At 46.4% G+C, this 17,897-nt stretch overlaps 11 protein-coding genes across 11 annotated transcripts; all 11 read left to right on the top strand.

Annotated features, from left to right (window-relative positions):
• Position 1: 1 nt before the first annotated feature.
• On the top strand, positions 2–316 carry LOC127846009 (histone H2B-like; the record flags this gene model as incomplete). The annotated part of the gene is given in 3 exon segments (XM_052377190.1): positions 2–119; positions 122–180; positions 182–316. Coding segments are annotated over 3 exon segments (312 nt in total), but the record flags the coding sequence as incomplete, so codon positions are not given.
• Positions 317–933: 617 nt separating this feature from the next.
• On the top strand, positions 934–1,428 carry LOC127845379 (histone H2A-like). The gene is given in 2 exon segments (XM_052376256.1): positions 934–1,272; positions 1,274–1,428. Coding segments are annotated over 2 exon segments (381 nt in total). The 5' UTR covers positions 934–954; the 3' UTR covers positions 1,337–1,428.
• A 1,221-nt stretch (positions 1,429–2,649) lies between these two features.
• On the top strand, positions 2,650–4,636 carry LOC127845281 (histone H1-delta-like). Its single transcript, XM_052376110.1, has 2 exons — positions 2,650–3,176; positions 4,245–4,636. The coding sequence occupies exons 1-2, from the start codon at positions 2,688–2,690 to the stop codon at positions 4,581–4,583; spliced, it is 828 nt and encodes a 275-aa protein (XP_052232070.1). The 5' UTR covers positions 2,650–2,687; the 3' UTR covers positions 4,584–4,636.
• Positions 4,637–5,336: 700 nt separating this feature from the next.
• On the top strand, positions 5,337–5,713 carry LOC127843753 (histone H4). Its single transcript, XM_052373492.1, has one exon. It carries the CDS (start codon positions 5,354–5,356, stop codon positions 5,663–5,665), a length of 312 nt encoding a protein of 103 aa, XP_052229452.1. The 5' UTR covers positions 5,337–5,353; the 3' UTR covers positions 5,666–5,713.
• Positions 5,714–6,331: 618 nt separating this feature from the next.
• On the top strand, positions 6,332–6,788 carry LOC127843752 (histone H2B-like). Its single transcript, XM_052373491.1, has one exon. It carries the CDS (start codon positions 6,364–6,366, stop codon positions 6,736–6,738), a length of 375 nt encoding a protein of 124 aa, XP_052229451.1. The 5' UTR covers positions 6,332–6,363; the 3' UTR covers positions 6,739–6,788.
• Positions 6,789–7,354: 566 nt separating this feature from the next.
• LOC127843749 (histone H2A) lies at positions 7,355–7,810 on the top strand. Its single transcript, XM_052373488.1, has one exon. It carries the CDS (start codon positions 7,376–7,378, stop codon positions 7,754–7,756), a length of 381 nt encoding a protein of 126 aa, XP_052229448.1. The 5' UTR covers positions 7,355–7,375; the 3' UTR covers positions 7,757–7,810.
• Positions 7,811–9,081: 1,271 nt separating this feature from the next.
• LOC127843755 (histone H1-delta-like) lies at positions 9,082–11,057 on the top strand. The gene is made up of 2 exons (XM_052373494.1): positions 9,082–9,597; positions 10,666–11,057. The coding sequence occupies exons 1-2, from the start codon at positions 9,109–9,111 to the stop codon at positions 11,002–11,004; spliced, it is 828 nt and encodes a 275-aa protein (XP_052229454.1). The 5' UTR covers positions 9,082–9,108; the 3' UTR covers positions 11,005–11,057.
• Positions 11,058–11,774: 717 nt separating this feature from the next.
• Positions 11,775–12,086, top strand: LOC127846008 (histone H4). Its single transcript, XM_052377188.1, has one exon. The coding sequence runs from the start codon at positions 11,775–11,777 to the stop codon at positions 12,084–12,086; it is 312 nt and encodes a 103-aa protein (XP_052233148.1).
• Positions 12,087–12,751: 665 nt separating this feature from the next.
• On the top strand, positions 12,752–13,208 carry LOC127843751 (histone H2B-like). The gene has a single exon (XM_052373490.1). The coding sequence runs from the start codon at positions 12,784–12,786 to the stop codon at positions 13,156–13,158; it is 375 nt and encodes a 124-aa protein (XP_052229450.1). The 5' UTR covers positions 12,752–12,783; the 3' UTR covers positions 13,159–13,208.
• Positions 13,209–13,774: 566 nt separating this feature from the next.
• LOC127843750 (histone H2A) lies at positions 13,775–14,230 on the top strand. The gene has a single exon (XM_052373489.1). The coding sequence runs from the start codon at positions 13,796–13,798 to the stop codon at positions 14,174–14,176; it is 381 nt and encodes a 126-aa protein (XP_052229449.1). The 5' UTR covers positions 13,775–13,795; the 3' UTR covers positions 14,177–14,230.
• A 1,284-nt stretch (positions 14,231–15,514) lies between these two features.
• LOC127843754 (histone H1-delta-like) lies at positions 15,515–17,477 on the top strand. The gene is made up of 2 exons (XM_052373493.1): positions 15,515–16,017; positions 17,086–17,477. The coding sequence occupies exons 1-2, from the start codon at positions 15,529–15,531 to the stop codon at positions 17,422–17,424; spliced, it is 828 nt and encodes a 275-aa protein (XP_052229453.1). The 5' UTR covers positions 15,515–15,528; the 3' UTR covers positions 17,425–17,477.
• Positions 17,478–17,897: the final 420 nt, after the last annotated feature.

The raw sequence follows: 17,897 nt of genomic DNA, 5'->3' as shown, positions 1-17,897 counted from the left end.
GGCGCGCTCCACTGACAAGAAGAAGCGCAGGAGGAGGAGGGAATCCTACGCCATCTACATCTACAAAGTCTTGAAGCAGGTGCACCCCGACACCGGAGTGTCCAGCAAGGCCATGTCGATCAGAACAGCTTTGTCAACGACATCTTCGAGCGCATTGCTGCCGAGGCTTCCCGCCTTGCCCCACTACAACAAGCGATCCACCATCACAAGCAGAGAGATCCAGACCGCTGTGCGTCTCCTGCTGCCTGGTGAGCTCGCCAAGCACGCCGTGTCCGAGGGCACAAAGGCTGTCACCAAGTACACCAGCAGCAAGTAAACTACTTCTGTGGTGCTTCAAAACAACGGCCCTTTTAGGGCCACCCAACTTTCTTACGAAAGAATTGTCTTATTGTCACATGCAAAAAAAAACATATCATTGCCTAATATTAGTCCCAAATTATAAAAACAAACAAGCAATAGTATATAGAAGCGGCTTGTTTTCATGCCCTTTAAGCAATTCGCATAATAGAAACGTGTTCAGACTACAAAACTCTACATAACATAAACGTTGCAAATAAGGGCAAAATAGTGTTCCTCCGTGAGTGTGGTCAAGTGTATAATCAATACTCGTACGTGTATCTTAGAAGTAACGATCTCGTATTACACACAGTCAGGGCATGTACCAACGGGGAGCATTTCATAGTCATATGTTGTTAAAAATTATTGAAAATTATCACCGAATGTTACGTTCCAATATACACGGAACAGCACACAACGAAATAAACTTGCCGAACATGTCGAAATAAACTTCGCGCTGATTGGTTGCTCTGCTTTTGTAACGAGGACGCTGATTGGCTGAAATTGCTTAACTTCGCAAAGCAAAGTAGGTCAATCCGTTTTCGATTTAATATTTAAACAGCACAAAAAGTCGGCGTAGAGGTATTTTCTGTTGAACTCACGACCGAAAGCACAATCATGTCTGGACGCGGAAAGGGAGGAAAGACAAAGGGAAAGGCAAAGAGCCGCTCATCCAGGGCTGGACTTCAGTTCCCAGTGGGCAGAATCCACCGTCTCCTGCGCAAGGGCAACTACGCCGAGCGTGTTGGAGCTGGTGCACCCGTGTACTTGGCTGCCGTTCTCGAGTACTTGGCCGCTGAGGTTCTCGAGCTGGCTGGCAACGCTGCCCGCGACAACAAGAAGTCAAGAATCATCCCACGTCACCTGCAGCTCGCCATCCGCAACGACGAGGAGTTGAACAAACTTCTGTCTGGAGTCACCATCGCCCAAGGTGGTGGTTCTGCCAAACATCCAGGCCGTTCTTCTGCCCAAGAAGACCAAGCAGGCTGGTGGCAAATAAACGCCTTCTCTCGCTTGAGACGTTACCAAAACGGCCCTTTTTAGGGCCACCTAAGCCATACTGAAAGAAATATCTCGTGACATTGTCAACAACTTACAAAATAATGAAACACTCATTCGCCAAATGACCCAATCAGTCACTCACTCACTCACTCACTATCGATAAGGAGGGAGTATAAAGAAAACGGTAAAACATACTCAGAGATGTCATTTTTAGTGCTTAGCAGCCCTCTCTTCCCGACAACATATTACGTAACGTAACGTAATAGGTACACGCAGGCTTAACGGGCCTGCAAGACAGGATAAGTCATTCGTGTTTTTCGCTTGTTTAAGGCCATGTTCGAAAACATTTTCATCCGTGCTGAGGCGGTTACCCTACAACACCAAAACTTCACCACCCAACCGGTCAGGCAACGCCGTGGATTGGGTGCGGGGGCTTCATAGCCAACCTCGTGCGGAAGACAGCAATGGCCCATACAAAGCGCCGCAGTATTACATACCTGGCCGCTGGGGGATGCGAGAACAACCCGCTGCTCGTACTTCGGGTTAAGTTAGGGCACAGTTTGAAACACTGGCAAGGGCCCTACAGAAACTCCTGGAACGAGAATTTGCTAGAGCACTAGACTTAAACACTAGCCTGTTACACGCACTTACACTACCGAGCGATAGCCAATTCCCTAACACTGGAATCACCCAAAACCATGGCGAAAGCACGATAATGGAAAGCTTAAGGGCTCAGGCTCACACTAGGTGAAGGTTAAGTGCTGCTTAAAGAGTCGGGGACGCAGGGTTGCTTTGGGGAAACGTACTGGTACTGCACGCATGGTGTTTACTGCTTTCTTACTCTGTGTTTCTCGTGTGTTCGTTTTTATCAAGGACTTGGTGTTTCTCTGTACTAGGGACGCCCACAAATATACGTACTGTATGGGCAGGTCATATGGTGATGCGATTCAAGTATGAACAACGATAGGAAAAAGGCGAGTCAAGTGTCTTGTCGCTGTTTTAACTCATAAATACCTGTCCACCGTTCTTTTGTGGCGACTTGTGTGACTTGTAACAATATTATCGTCGTTATTTCCATGCCCAATCCTTATAAAACCGGTTAGTGCTTGAAGATCTATCTTTCATCTACTTATCTTAGTTCATTCGCATCGATTTACACAAATGATACATTAGAAATATGCAATAATACAAGCACGAAGAAACACACGAACATAAATTTTCTGCGCGCACCTGCCGGTATCTCTATCACGTCCGCGCGATCAAATCCCCACGCTGGTGACCTACTTTACATATAAAGACTTAGGCAGCCGATTTCCTATCATTCTATCACTGAATACCACATCATCAAAATGGCTGATACCGCTGTCGCTGCTCCCGTCGCTGCCCCAACACCCGCCAAGGTGAAGAAGGCTGCCAAGCCCAAGAAGAATGCAACTCATCCCAAGTACAGCGAGATGATTGCTGCTGCACTAGGTGCCCTGAAAGAGAGGTCTGGCTCCTCAAGACAGGCTATCCTGAAGTACATCCAGGCCAACTACAAGGTCGGGGATAACGTCAGTGCCGTCAACGCCCACCTGAAACTGGCCCTCAAGGCTGGCGTCAAGAGTGGAGCCGTTAAGCAGTCAAAGGGCACCGGTGCCTCTGGATCCTTCAAGCTTGGAGAGGTGAAGAAGGCCGCAAAGAAGGCAGCCAAGCCTAAGGCTGCCAAGCCTAAGAAGGCCAAGGCACCCAAGAAGGCCAAGACACCCAAGAAGGCAGGCGCCAAGAAGACTGCAGCCAAGAAAACCGCTGCCAAAAAGGCCCCAGCCAAGCCAAAGAAGGCCAAGACACCTAAGAAGGCTGCCGCTGCTAAGCCCAAGAAGGCTGCTGCCAAGCCCAAGAAGGCTGCTTCCAAGTCACCAAAGAAGCCCAAGGCACCAAAGAAGGCAAAGACACCAAAGAAGCAGTAAAAAGCTTCCCAAGTGTCTCACACTCTACAACTCAAAGGTCCTTTTCAGGACCATTCATCCTATTTTGAAAGAATTGTCTTTGTCGGCTGTCAATTTGCCATTTGTATACCATACAAAATTACTCGCAAGCATAAAATTCAACATCTGTCTTCATGTTTTGCTATGAACCATACACGGATATGACATTGAGACATTCAGGCAGACAGAGTGGACAACGTTTACCTGTTATCACAAAGGTAGGTCTGCAGATTTTGAGTTTCAAGTTACACTAATACTTGCAAGCAGCTATTTTTTTTAACAAAATTCCCCAACATAGGAGACAAAAACAGTCACAGTGAATAAAGTATTTGCTACTTTGCTAAGTTCAATCGTGTGTTCTATATTTATGCATGTATGATCTTTAAAAACATCACATTGGACTTCATTTGGCTCCAAAATATACATTAAAAGTTTGTGTAAATATACATTAAAAGTTTGTGTAGCTAGCCTTTTCATAGGGCTATTTTACATGCAAAATACTCAAAGGTTTAACACGCCACGTCATTGTCCCTGTATATACTGTTTATATCAAAGACATACTTTTAAATTGTACAGCTTGTTTCTTACACTTTGCTTTTTCAAAGCTAAATTATCGCTTAACAAAACATACATAACTCGCATATTTACAACAGTTATTCGCGCCAGCCTAACACGCGATACTACGAGGGTTTTCATTGGCTGACGCTATTTGTCACGTTGGCGTTGATTTGTTAATTTACTATCCGTTTTCAGATACGAAATTTGCAACGCGGATTACAGCCAATCGACTGTCACTCGCACACCGCTTGTATCGTTATATTACCCCGTTTTTTCAGTTGTCGAACATACTGTCTTACAGCAGCAACGATGGCAAGAACAAAGCAGACCGCTCGTAAATCCACCGGTGGAAAGGCTCCACGCAAACAGCTGGCTACCAAGGCCGCTCGCAAGAGCGCACCAGCAACCGGCGGTGTCAAGAAGCCTCACAGATACAGGCCCGGAACCGTCGCCCTTCGTGAAATCAGAAGGTACCAGAAGAGCACCGAACTCCTCATCAGGAAACTGCCATTCCAGCGCCTGGTTCGTGAAATCGCTCAGGACTTCAAGACTGACCTCCGATTCCAGAGCTCCGCTGTCATGGCTCTCCAAGAGGCCAGCGAGGCTTACCTGGTCGGCCTTTTCGAGGACACCAACTTGTGCGCCATCCACGCCAAGCGTGTCACCATCATGCCAAAGGACATCCAGCTCGCACGCCGTATTCGCGGTGAACGTGCGTAAGCTTTTGCACTTGGCTAAAACACAAACAACGGCCCTTTTTAGGGCCACATAAACATTAAGAGAGAATATCTTTCAGTTGTCAAAGTCAATCAAACTTAGCCTAAACCGACTATTCACGTCTTAACATATATCAACAGTACCCGGCCCCGGCCAACACATATACGCGTCAGGAACGCTATAGTGTACACTCGCATCTCAATTCATGTTCGTCAGATATGCAATGACCCTTCACTCAGATATGCAATGATCCTTCACGTTAAAGCATCTCGTTATAACACTTACGGGTTGAATTACGAGCCGTGTCGTTCATAAGTCATTCACAATATGACATACAACACACATACATCATAGGTTTCGCGTATTGAAACCACCCCGTTGACAAACTCACGTGTAAAGTGACCAAGATTGAGACTTGTTTCAGACCAACATCGCCTCAGACCTCAACTTTACCGTCACAGTGCACAGTCATGCACTTACGACAACACAAAGTCAATGCACGCAACAAATAACGGCCACATATTGTACATATTTCAATCAAGAAAACGCCGTTTAGTATCGTATGAACTGACATATTCCATATCAAACTCGCATGCACACGCAAATCGGCCATTTCACTGATTTTCTTCGACCAATCAGATTCGACCACCGACCAATCAGCGTTAAGCAGCCCGAAAGTAGGTTAGCAGGTCACCACACAGTGCTCTTTGTGTTTAAATAGCCTGAAAAAAACGGGTTTTAGCATTCTACAGCTACTACCTGATAGATACAATATGTCTGGACGTGGTAAGGGAGGAAAAGGACTCGGAAAGGGAGGCGCCAAGCGTCACCGAAAGGTTCTGCGTGATAACATCCAGGGTATCACGAAGCCCGCAATCCGCCGTCTCGCTCGTCGTGGTGGTGTGAAACGCATCTCTGGCCTCATCTACGAGGAGACCCGTGGTGTCCTCAAGGTGTTCCTTGAGAACGTCATCCGCGATGCCGTGACATACACTGAGCACGCCAAGAGGAAGACCGTCACTGCCATGGACGTCGTCTATGCCCTCAAGAGACAAGGCAGGACTCTGTACGGATTCGGCGGTTAATCGAGCCTTCTACAGAAGCTCAAAAACGGCCCTTTTTAGGGCCACACACACATTTCGAAAGACTTGTCTTACAAATTGTCACAATATACGAGTGTTACGTTAAAGCGTCAGTTCGTTAGGTTACTTGCATTCATGCATTAGATACACACACTCTGGTATGGGTCGTATGGTTCATAAGACTAACGCAATGTCCCGAATTCATTACTTCTTTACATTGCGGTCGCACGCTCAATTATTAATATTAAGCCTAATTTTAGGGCATCATTTCGTTAAACCCCAGTACCAGTGTTATAAGGCGAAACTATAATTCGCATTTGAATGTTTCGTTACAGGACATGCTACCTGGCGGTGTTTGCGTTCATTTTTCTCTATTACGGACGCCATGTACGTGAGCGTGTGCATTAGGTTTCATATTTAACACGGTGGAGGACTTATTAAAAAGTAAACACAGTACTAATTCTTAACAGATCATTGATAATTTGCGATGCAAACATAGGGCATCGACAGTATTGCTTAAGACTTCGTATACACGTGTAAATACGAACGCGCATGCGTCAAAACTGCAGCCAATCACAAGCGAGCGCGATATACACTGCATCGTTAGTAGGTCAATCCGTTTTCGAGAGTGAGTCGTTCATATAAATAGCAGCTGAAACGCGTTGTCAACATTCATTCTACTCTGCATCGATTTAGAAATCATGCCGACCAAGGGTGTTGCAAGCAAGGGCTCTAAGAAGGCCGCCACCAAGGCTAAGGCCGCGCGCTCCACTGACAAGAAGAAGCGCAGGAGGAGGAGGGAATCCTACGCCATCTACATCTACAAAGTCTTGAAGCAGGTGCACCCCGACACCGGAGTGTCCAGCAAGGCCATGTCGATCATGAACAGCTTTGTCAACGACATCTTCGAGCGCATTGCTGCCGAGGCTTCCCGCCTTGCCCACTACAACAAGCGATCCACCATCACAAGCAGAGAGATCCAGACCGCTGTGCGTCTCCTGCTGCCTGGTGAGCTCGCCAAGCACGCCGTGTCCGAGGGCACAAAGGCTGTCACCAAGTACACCAGCAGCAAGTAAACTACTTCTGTGGTGCTTCAAAACAAACGGCCCTTTTTAGGGCCACCCAACTTTCTTACGAAAGAATTGTCTTATTGTCACATGCAAAAAAAACATATCATTGCCTAATATTAGTCCCAAATTATAAAAACAAACAAGCAATAGTATATAGAAGCGGCTTGTTTTCATGCCCTTTAAGCAATTCGCATAATAGAACGTGTTCAGACTACAAACTCTACATAACATAAACGTTGCAAATAAGGGCAAAATAGTGTTCCTCCGTGAGTGTGGTCAAGTGTATAATCAATACTCGTACGTGTATCTTAGAAGTAACGATCTCGTATTACACACAGTCAGGGCATGTACCAACGGGGAGCATTTCATAGTCATATGTTGTTAAAAATTATTGAAAATTATCACCGAATGTTACGTTCCAATATACACGGAACAGCACACAACGAAATAAACTTGCCGAACATGTCGAAATAAACTTCGCGCTGATTGGTTGCTCTGCTTTTGTAACGAGGACGCTGATTGGCTGAAATTGCTTAACTTCGCAAAGCAAAGTAGGTCAATCCGTTTTCGATTTAATATTTAAACAGCACAAAAAGTCGGCGTAGAGGTATTTTCTGTTGAACTCACGACCGAAAGCACAATCATGTCTGGACGCGGAAAGGGAGGAAAGACAAAGGGAAAGGCAAAGAGCCGCTCATCCAGGGCTGGACTTCAGTTCCCAGTGGGCAGAATCCACCGTCTCCTGCGCAAGGGCAACTACGCCGAGCGTGTTGGAGCTGGTGCACCCGTGTACTTGGCTGCCGTTCTCGAGTACTTGGCCGCTGAGGTTCTCGAGCTGGCTGGCAACGCTGCCCGCGACAACAAGAAGTCAAGAATCATCCCACGTCACCTGCAGCTCGCCATCCGCAACGACGAGGAGTTGAACAAACTTCTGTCTGGAGTCACCATCGCCCAAGGTGGTGTTCTGCCAAACATCCAGGCCGTTCTTCTGCCCAAGAAGACCAAGCAGGCTGGTGGCAAATAAACGCCTTCTCTCGCTTGAGACGTTACCAAAACGGCCCTTTTTAGGGCCACCTAAGCCATACTGAAAGAAATATCTCGTGACATTGTCAACAACTTACAAAATAATGAAACACTCATTCGCCAAATGACCCAATCAGTCACTCACTCACTCACTCACTATCGATAAGGAGGGAGTATAAAGAAAACGGTAAAACATACTCAGAGATGTCATTTTTAGTGCTTAGCAGCCCTCTCTTCCCGACAACATATTACGTAACGTAACGTAATAGGTACACGCAGGCTTAACGGGCCTGCAAGACAGGATAAGTCATTCGTGTTTTTCGCTTGTTTAAGGCCATGTTCGAAAACATTTTCATCCGTGCTGAGGCGGTTACCCTACAACACCAAAACTTCACCACCCAACCGGTCAGGCAACGCCGTGGATTGGGTGCGGGGGCTTCATAGCCAACCTCGTGCGGAAGACAGCAATGGCCCATACAAAGCGCCGCAGTATTACATACCTGGCCGCTGGGGGATGCGAGAACAACCCGCTGCTCGTACTTCGGGTTAAGTTAGGGCACAGTTTTGAAACACTGGCAAGGGCCCTACAGAAACTCCTGGAACGAGAATTTGCTAGAGCACTAGACTTAAACACTAGCCTGTTACACGCACTTACACTACCGAGCGATAGCCAATTCCCTAACACTGGAATCACCCAAAACCATGGCGAAAGCACGATAATGGAAAGCTTAAGGGCTCAGGCTCACACTAGGTGAAGGTTAAGTGCTGCTTAAAGAGTCGGGGACGCAGGGTTGCTTTGGGGAAACGTACTGGTACTGCACGCATGGTGTTTACTGCTTTCTTACTCTGTGTTTCTCGTGTGTTCGTTTTTATCAAGGACTTGGTGTTTCTCTGTACTAGGGACGCCCACAAATATACGTACTGTATGGGCAGGTCATATGGTGATGCGATTCAAGTATGAACAACGATAGGAAAAAGGCGAGTCAAGTGTCTTGTCGCTGTTTTAACTCATAAATACCTGTCCACCGTTCTTTTGTGGCGACTTGTGTGACTTGTAACAATATTATCGTCGTTATTTCCATGCCCAATCCTTATAAAACCGGTTAGTGCTTGAAGATCTATCTTTCATCTACTTATCTTAGTTCATTCGCATCGATTTACACAAATGATACATTAGAAATATGCAATAATACAAGCACGAAGAAACACACGAACATAAATTTTCTGCGCGCACCTGCCGGTATCTCTATCACGTCCGCGCGATCAAATCCCCACGCTGGTGACCTACTTTACATATAAAGACTTAGGCAGCCGATTTCCTATCATTCTATCACTGAATACCACATCATCAAAATGGCTGATACCGCTGTCGCTGCTCCCGTCGCTGCCCCAACACCCGCCAAGGTGAAGAAGGCTGCCAAGCCCAAGAAGAATGCAACTCATCCCAAGTACAGCGAGATGATTGCTGCTGCACTAGGTGCCCTGAAAGAGAGGTCTGGCTCCTCAAGACAGGCTATCCTGAAGTACATCCAGGCCAACTACAAGGTCGGGGATAACGTCAGTGCCGTCAACGCCCACCTGAAACTGGCCCTCAAGGCTGGCGTCAAGAGTGGAGCCGTTAAGCAGTCAAAGGGCACCGGTGCCTCTGGATCCTTCAAGCTTGGAGAGGTGAAGAAGGCCGCAAAGAAGGCAGCCAAGCCTAAGGCTGCCAAGCCTAAGAAGGCCAAGGCACCCAAGAAGGCCAAGACACCCAAGAAGGCAGGCGCCAAGAAGACTGCAGCCAAGAAAACCGCTGCCAAAAAGGCCCCAGCCAAGCCAAAGAAGGCCAAGACACCTAAGAAGGCTGCCGCTGCTAAGCCCAAGAAGGCTGCTGCCAAGCCCAAGAAGGCTGCTTCCAAGTCACCAAAGAAGCCCAAGGCACCAAAGAAGGCAAAGACACCAAAGAAGCAGTAAAAAGCTTCCCAAGTGTCTCACACTCTACAACTCAAAGGTCCTTTTCAGGACCATTCATCCTATTTTGAAAGAATTGTCTTTGTCGGCTGTCAATTTGCCATTTGTATACCATACAAAATTACTCGCAAGCATAAAATTCAACATCTGTCTTCATGTTTTGCTATGAACCATACACGGATATGACATTGAGACATTCAGGCAGACAGAGTGGACAACGTTTACCTGTTATCACAAAGGTAGGTCTGCAGATTTTGAGTTTCAAGTTACACTAATACTTGCAAGCAGCTATTTTTTTTAACAAAATTCCCCAACATAGGAGACAAAAACAGTCACAGTGAATAAAGTATTTGCTACTTTGCTAAGTTCAATCGTGTGTTCTATATTTATGCATGTATGATCTTTAAAAACATCACATTGGACTTCATTTGGCTCCAAAATATACATTAAAAGTTTGTGTAAATATACATTAAAAGTTTGTGTAGCTAGCCTTTTCATAGGGCTATTTTACATGCAAAATACTCAAAGGTTTAACACGCCACGTCATTGTCCCTGTATATACTGTTTATATCAAAGACATACTTTTAAATTGTACAGCTTGTTTCTTACACTTTGCTTTTTCAAAGCTAAATTATCGCTTAACAAAACATACATAACTCGCATATTTACAACAGTTATTCGCGCCAGCCTAACACGCGATACTACGAGGGTTTTCATTGGCTGACGCTATTTGTCACGTTGGCGTTGATTTGTTAATTTACTATCCGTTTTCAGATACGAAATTTGCAACGCGGATTACAGCCAATCGACTGTCACTCGCACACCGCTTGTATCGTTATATTACCCCGTTTTTTCAGTTGTCGAACATACTGTCTTACAGCAGCAACGATGGCAAGAACAAAGCAGACCGCTCGTAAATCCACCGGTGGAAAGGCTCCACGCAAACAGCTGGCTACCAAGGCCGCTCGCAAGAGCGCACCAGCAACCGGCGGTGTCAAGAAGCCTCACAGATACAGGCCCGGAACCGTCGCCCTTCGTGAAATCAGAAGGTACCAGAAGAGCACCGAACTCCTCATCAGGAAACTGCCATTCCAGCGCCTGGTTCGTGAAATCGCTCAGGACTTCAAGACTGACCTCCGATTCCAGAGCTCCGCTGTCATGGCTCTCCAAGAGGCCAGCGAGGCTTACCTGGTCGGCCTTTTCGAGGACACCAACTTGTGCGCCATCCACGCCAAGCGTGTCACCATCATGCCAAAGGACATCCAGCTCGCACGCCGTATTCGCGGTGAACGTGCGTAAGCTTTTGCACTTGGCTAAAACACAAACAACGGCCCTTTTTAGGGCCACATAAACATTAAGAGAGAATATCTTTCAGTTGTCAAAGTCAATCAAACTTAGCCTAAACCGACTATTCACGTCTTAACATATATCAACAGTACCCGGCCCCGGCCAACACATATACGCGTCAGGAACGCTATAGTGTACACTCGCATCTCAATTCATGTTCGTCAGATATGCAATGACCCTTCACTCAGATATGCAATGATCCTTCACGTTAAAGCATCTCGTTATAACACTTACGGGTTGAATTACGAGCCGTGTCGTTCATAAGTCATTCACAATATGACATACAACACACATACATCATAGGTTTCGCGTATTGAAACCACCCCGTTGACAAACTCACGTGTAAAGTGACCAAGATTGAGACTTGTTTCAGACCAACATCGCCTCAGACCTCAACTTTACCGTCACAGTGCACAGTCATGCACTTACGACAACACAAAGTCAATGCACGCAACAAATAACGGCCACATATTGTACATATTTCAATCAAGAAAACGCCGTTTAGTATCGTATGAACTGACATATTCCATATCAAACTCGCATGCACACGCAAATCGGCCATTTCACTGATTTTCTTCGACCAATCAGATTCGACCACCGACCAATCAGCGTTAAGCAGCCCGAAAGTAGGTTAGCAGGTCACCACACAGTGCTCTTTGTGTTTAAATAGCCTGAAAAAAACGGGTTTTAGCATTCTACAGCTACTACCTGATAGATACAATATGTCTGGACGTGGTAAGGGAGGAAAAGGACTCGGAAAGGGAGGCGCCAAGCGTCACCGAAAGGTTCTGCGTGATAACATCCAGGGTATCACGAAGCCCGCAATCCGCCGTCTCGCTCGTCGTGGTGGTGTGAAACGCATCTCTGGCCTCATCTACGAGGAGACCCGTGGTGTCCTCAAGGTGTTCCTTGAGAACGTCATCCGCGATGCCGTGACATACACTGAGCACGCCAAGAGGAAGACCGTCACTGCCATGGACGTCGTCTATGCCCTCAAGAGACAAGGCAGGACTCTGTACGGATTCGGCGGTTAATCGAGCCTTCTACAGAAGCTCAAAAACGGCCCTTTTTAGGGCCACACACACATTTCGAAAGACTTGTCTTACAAATTGTCACAATATACGAGTGTTACGTTAAAGCGTCAGTTCGTTAGGTTACTTGCATTCATGCATTAGATACACACACTCTGGTATGGGTCGTATGGTTCATAAGACTAACGCAATGTCCCGAATTCATTACTTCTTTACATTGCGGTCGCACGCTCAATTATTAATATTAAGCCTAATTTTAGGGCATCATTTCGTTAAACCCCAGTACCAGTGTTATAAGGCGAAACTATAATTCGCATTTGAATGTTTCGTTACAGGACATGCTACCTGGCGGTGTTTGCGTTCATTTTTCTCTATTACGGACGCCATGTACGTGAGCGTGTGCATTAGGTTTCATATTTAACACGGTGGAGGACTTATTAAAAGTAAACACAGTACTAATTCTTAACAGATCATTGATAATTTGCGATGCAAACATAGGGCATCGACAGTATTGCTTAAGACTTCGTATACACGTGTAAATACGAACGCGCATGCGTCAAAACTGCAGCCAATCACAAGCGAGCGCGATATACACTGCATCGTTAGTAGGTCAATCCGTTTTCGAGAGTGAGTCGTTCATATAAATAGCAGCTGAAACGCGTTGTCAACATTCATTCTACTCTGCATCGATTTAGAAATCATGCCGACCAAGGGTGTTGCAAGCAAGGGCTCTAAGAAGGCCGCCACCAAGGCTAAGGCCGCGCGCTCCACTGACAAGAAGAAGCGCAGGAGGAGGAGGGAATCCTACGCCATCTACATCTACAAAGTCTTGAAGCAGGTGCACCCCGACACCGGAGTGTCCAGCAAGGCCATGTCGATCATGAACAGCTTTGTCAACGACATCTTCGAGCGCATTGCTGCCGAGGCTTCCCGCCTTGCCCACTACAACAAGCGATCCACCATCACAAGCAGAGAGATCCAGACCGCTGTGCGTCTCCTGCTGCCTGGTGAGCTCGCCAAGCACGCCGTGTCCGAGGGCACAAAGGCTGTCACCAAGTACACCAGCAGCAAGTAAACTACTTCTGTGGTGCTTCAAAACAAACGGCCCTTTTTAGGGCCACCCAACTTTCTTACGAAAGAATTGTCTTATTGTCACATGCAAAAAAAACATATCATTGCCTAATATTAGTCCCAAATTATAAAAACAAACAAGCAATAGTATATAGAAGCGGCTTGTTTTCATGCCCTTTAAGCAATTCGCATAATAGAACGTGTTCAGACTACAAACTCTACATAACATAAACGTTGCAAATAAGGGCAAAATAGTGTTCCTCCGTGAGTGTGGTCAAGTGTATAATCAATACTCGTACGTGTATCTTAGAAGTAACGATCTCGTATTACACACAGTCAGGGCATGTACCAACGGGGAGCATTTCATAGTCATATGTTGTTAAAAATTATTGAAAATTATCACCGAATGTTACGTTCCAATATACACGGAACAGCACACAACGAAATAAACTTGCCGAACATGTCGAAATAAACTTCGCGCTGATTGGTTGCTCTGCTTTTGTAACGAGGACGCTGATTGGCTGAAATTGCTTAACTTCGCAAAGCAAAGTAGGTCAATCCGTTTTCGATTTAATATTTAAACAGCACAAAAAGTCGGCGTAGAGGTATTTTCTGTTGAACTCACGACCGAAAGCACAATCATGTCTGGACGCGGAAAGGGAGGAAAGACAAAGGGAAAGGCAAAGAGCCGCTCATCCAGGGCTGGACTTCAGTTCCCAGTGGGCAGAATCCACCGTCTCCTGCGCAAGGGCAACTACGCCGAGCGTGTTGGAGCTGGTGCACCCGTGTACTTGGCTGCCGTTCTCGAGTACTTGGCCGCTGAGGTTCTCGAGCTGGCTGGCAACGCTGCCCGCGACAACAAGAAGTCAAGAATCATCCCACGTCACCTGCAGCTCGCCATCCGCAACGACGAGGAGTTGAACAAACTTCTGTCTGGAGTCACCATCGCCCAAGGTGGTGTTCTGCCAAACATCCAGGCCGTTCTTCTGCCCAAGAAGACCAAGCAGGCTGGTGGCAAATAAACGCCTTCTCTCGCTTGAGACGTTACCAAAACGGCCCTTTTTAGGGCCACCTAAGCCATACTGAAAGAAATATCTCGTGACATTGTCAACAACTTACAAAATAATGAAACACTCATTCGCCAAATGACCCAATCAGTCACTCACTCACTCACTCACTATCGATAAGGAGGGAGTATAAAGAAAACGGTAAAACATACTCAGAGATGTCATTTTTAGTGCTTAGCAGCCCTCTCTTCCCGACAACATATTACGTAACGTAACGTAATAGGTACACGCAGGCTTAACGGGCCTGCAAGACAGGATAAGTCATTCGTGTTTTTCGCTTGTTTAAGGCCATGTTCGAAAACATTTTCATCCGTGCTGAGGCGGTTACCCTACAACACCAAAACTTCACCACCCAACCGGTCAGGCAACGCCGTGGATTGGGTGCGGGGGCTTCATAGCCAACCTCGTGCGGAAGACAGCAATGGCCCATACAAAGCGCCGCAGTATTACATACCTGGCCGCTGGGGGATGCGAGAACAACCCGCTGCTCGTACTTCGGGTTAAGTTAGGGCACAGTTTTGAAACACTGGCAAGGGCCCTACAGAAACTCCTGGAACGAGAATTTGCTAGAGCACTAGACTTAAACACTAGCCTGTTACACGCACTTACACTACCGAGCGATAGCCAATTCCCTAACACTGGAATCACCCAAAACCATGGCGAAAGCACGATAATGGAAAGCTTAAGGGCTCAGGCTCACACTAGGTGAAGGTTAAGTGCTGCTTAAAGAGTCGGGGACGCAGGGTTGCTTTGGGGAAACGTACTGGTACTGCACGCATGGTGTTTACTGCTTTCTTACTCTGTGTTTCTCGTGTGTTCGTTTTTATCAAGGACTTGGTGTTTCTCTGTACTAGGGACGCCCACAAATATACGTACTGTATGGGCAGGTCATATGGTGATGCGATTCAAGTATGAACAACGATAGGAAAAAGGCGAGTCAAGTGTCTTGTCGCTGTTTTAACTCATAAATACCTGTCCACCGTTCTTTTGTGGCGACTTGTGTGACTTGTAACAATATTATCGTCGTTATTTCCATGCCCAATCCTTATAAAACCGGTTAGTGCTTGAAGATCTATCTTTCATCTACTTATCTTAGTTCATTCGCATCGATTTACACAAATGATACATTAGAAATATGCAATAATACAAGCACGAAGAAACACACGAACATAAATTTTCTGCGCGCACCTGCCGGTATCTCTATCACGTCCGCGCGATCAAATCCCCACGCTGGTGACCTACTTTACATATAAAGACTTAGGCAGCCGATTTCCTATCATTCTATCACTGAATACCACATCATCAAAATGGCTGATACCGCTGTCGCTGCTCCCGTCGCTGCCCCAACACCCGCCAAGGTGAAGAAGGCTGCCAAGCCCAAGAAGAATGCAACTCATCCCAAGTACAGCGAGATGATTGCTGCTGCACTAGGTGCCCTGAAAGAGAGGTCTGGCTCCTCAAGACAGGCTATCCTGAAGTACATCCAGGCCAACTACAAGGTCGGGGATAACGTCAGTGCCGTCAACGCCCACCTGAAACTGGCCCTCAAGGCTGGCGTCAAGAGTGGAGCCGTTAAGCAGTCAAAGGGCACCGGTGCCTCTGGATCCTTCAAGCTTGGAGAGGTGAAGAAGGCCGCAAAGAAGGCAGCCAAGCCTAAGGCTGCCAAGCCTAAGAAGGCCAAGGCACCCAAGAAGGCCAAGACACCCAAGAAGGCAGGCGCCAAGAAGACTGCAGCCAAGAAAACCGCTGCCAAAAAGGCCCCAGCCAAGCCAAAGAAGGCCAAGACACCTAAGAAGGCTGCCGCTGCTAAGCCCAAGAAGGCTGCTGCCAAGCCCAAGAAGGCTGCTTCCAAGTCACCAAAGAAGCCCAAGGCACCAAAGAAGGCAAAGACACCAAAGAAGCAGTAAAAAGCTTCCCAAGTGTCTCACACTCTACAACTCAAAGGTCCTTTTCAGGACCATTCATCCTATTTTGAAAGAATTGTCTTTGTCGGCTGTCAATTTGCCATTTGTATACCATACAAAATTACTCGCAAGCATAAAATTCAACATCTGTCTTCATGTTTTGCTATGAACCATACACGGATATGACATTGAGACATTCAGGCAGACAGAGTGGACAACGTTTACCTGTTATCACAAAGGTAGGTCTGCAGATTTTGAGTTTCAAGTTACACTAATACTTGCAAGCAGCTATTTTTTTTAACAAAATTCCCCAACATAGGAGACAAAAACAGTCACAGTGAATAAAGTATTTGCTACTTTGCTAAGTTCAATCGTGTGTTCTATATTTATGCATGTATGATCTTTAAAAACATCACATTGGACTTCATTTGGCTCCAAAATATACATTAAAAGTTTGTGTAAATATACATTAAAAGTTTGTGTAGCTAGCCTTTTCATAGGGCTATTTTACATGCAAAATACTCAAAGGTTTAACACGCCACGTCATTGTCCCTGTATATACTGTTTATATCAAAGACATACTTTTAAATTGTACAGCTTGTTTCTTACACTTTGCTTTTTCAAAGCTAAATTATCGCTTAACAAAACATACATAACTCGCATATTTACAACAGTTATTCGCGCCAGCCTAACACGCGATACTACGAGGGTTTTCATTGGCTGACGCTATTTGTCACGTTGGCGTTGATTTGTTAATTTACTATCCGTTTTCAGATACGAAATTTGCAACGCGGATTACAGCCAATCGACTGTCACTCGCACACCGCTTGTATCGTTATATTACCCCGTTTTTTCAGTTGTCGAACATACTGTCTTACAGCAGCAACGATGGCAAGAACAAAGCAGACCGCTCGTAAATCCACCGGTGGAAAGGCTCCACGCAAACAGCTGGCTACCAAGGCCGCTCGCAAGAGCGCACCAGCAACCGGCGGTGTCAAGAAGCCTCACAGATACAGGCCCGGAACCGTCGCCCTTCGTGAAATCAGAAGGTACCAGAAGAGCACCGAACTCCTCATCAGGAAACTGCCATTCCAGCGCCTGGTTCGTGAAATCGCTCAGGACTTCAAGACTGACCTCCGATTCCAGAGCTCCGCTGTCATGGCTCTCCAAGAGGCCAGCGAGGCTTACCTGGTCGGCCTTTTCGAGGACACCAACTTGTGCGCCATCCACGCCAAGCGTGTCACCATCATGCCAAAGGACATCCAGCTCGCACGCCGTATTCGCGGTGAACGTGCGTAAGCTTTTGCACTTGGCTAAAACACAAACAACGGCCCTTTTTAGGGCCACATAAACATTAAGAGAGAATATCTTTCAGTTGTCAAAGTCAATCAAACTTAGCCTAAACCGACTATTCACGTCTTAACATATATCAACAGTACCCGGCCCCGGCCAACACATATACGCGTCAGGAACGCTATAGTGTACACTCGCATCTCAATTCATGTTCGTCAGATATGCAATGACCCTTCACTCAGATATGCAATGATCCTTCACGTTAAAGCATCTCGTTATAACACTTACGGGTTGAATTACGAGCCGTGTCGTTCATAAGTCATTCACAATATGACATACAACACACATACATCATAGGTTTCGCGTATTGAAACCACCCCGTTGACAAACTCACGTGTAAAGTGACCAAGATTGAGACTTGTTTCAGACCAACATCGCCTCAGACCTCAACTTTACCGTCACAGTGCACAGTCATGCAC

This window comes from Dreissena polymorpha, chromosome 9, assembly GCF_020536995.1.
Source record: "Dreissena polymorpha isolate Duluth1 chromosome 9, UMN_Dpol_1.0, whole genome shotgun sequence".
NCBI classification, from domain to species: domain Eukaryota; kingdom Metazoa; phylum Mollusca; class Bivalvia; order Myida; family Dreissenidae; genus Dreissena; species Dreissena polymorpha.
Note: the sequence above shows the minus strand (reverse complement) of the source record. Positions and strands in the feature narration are given on the sequence as shown.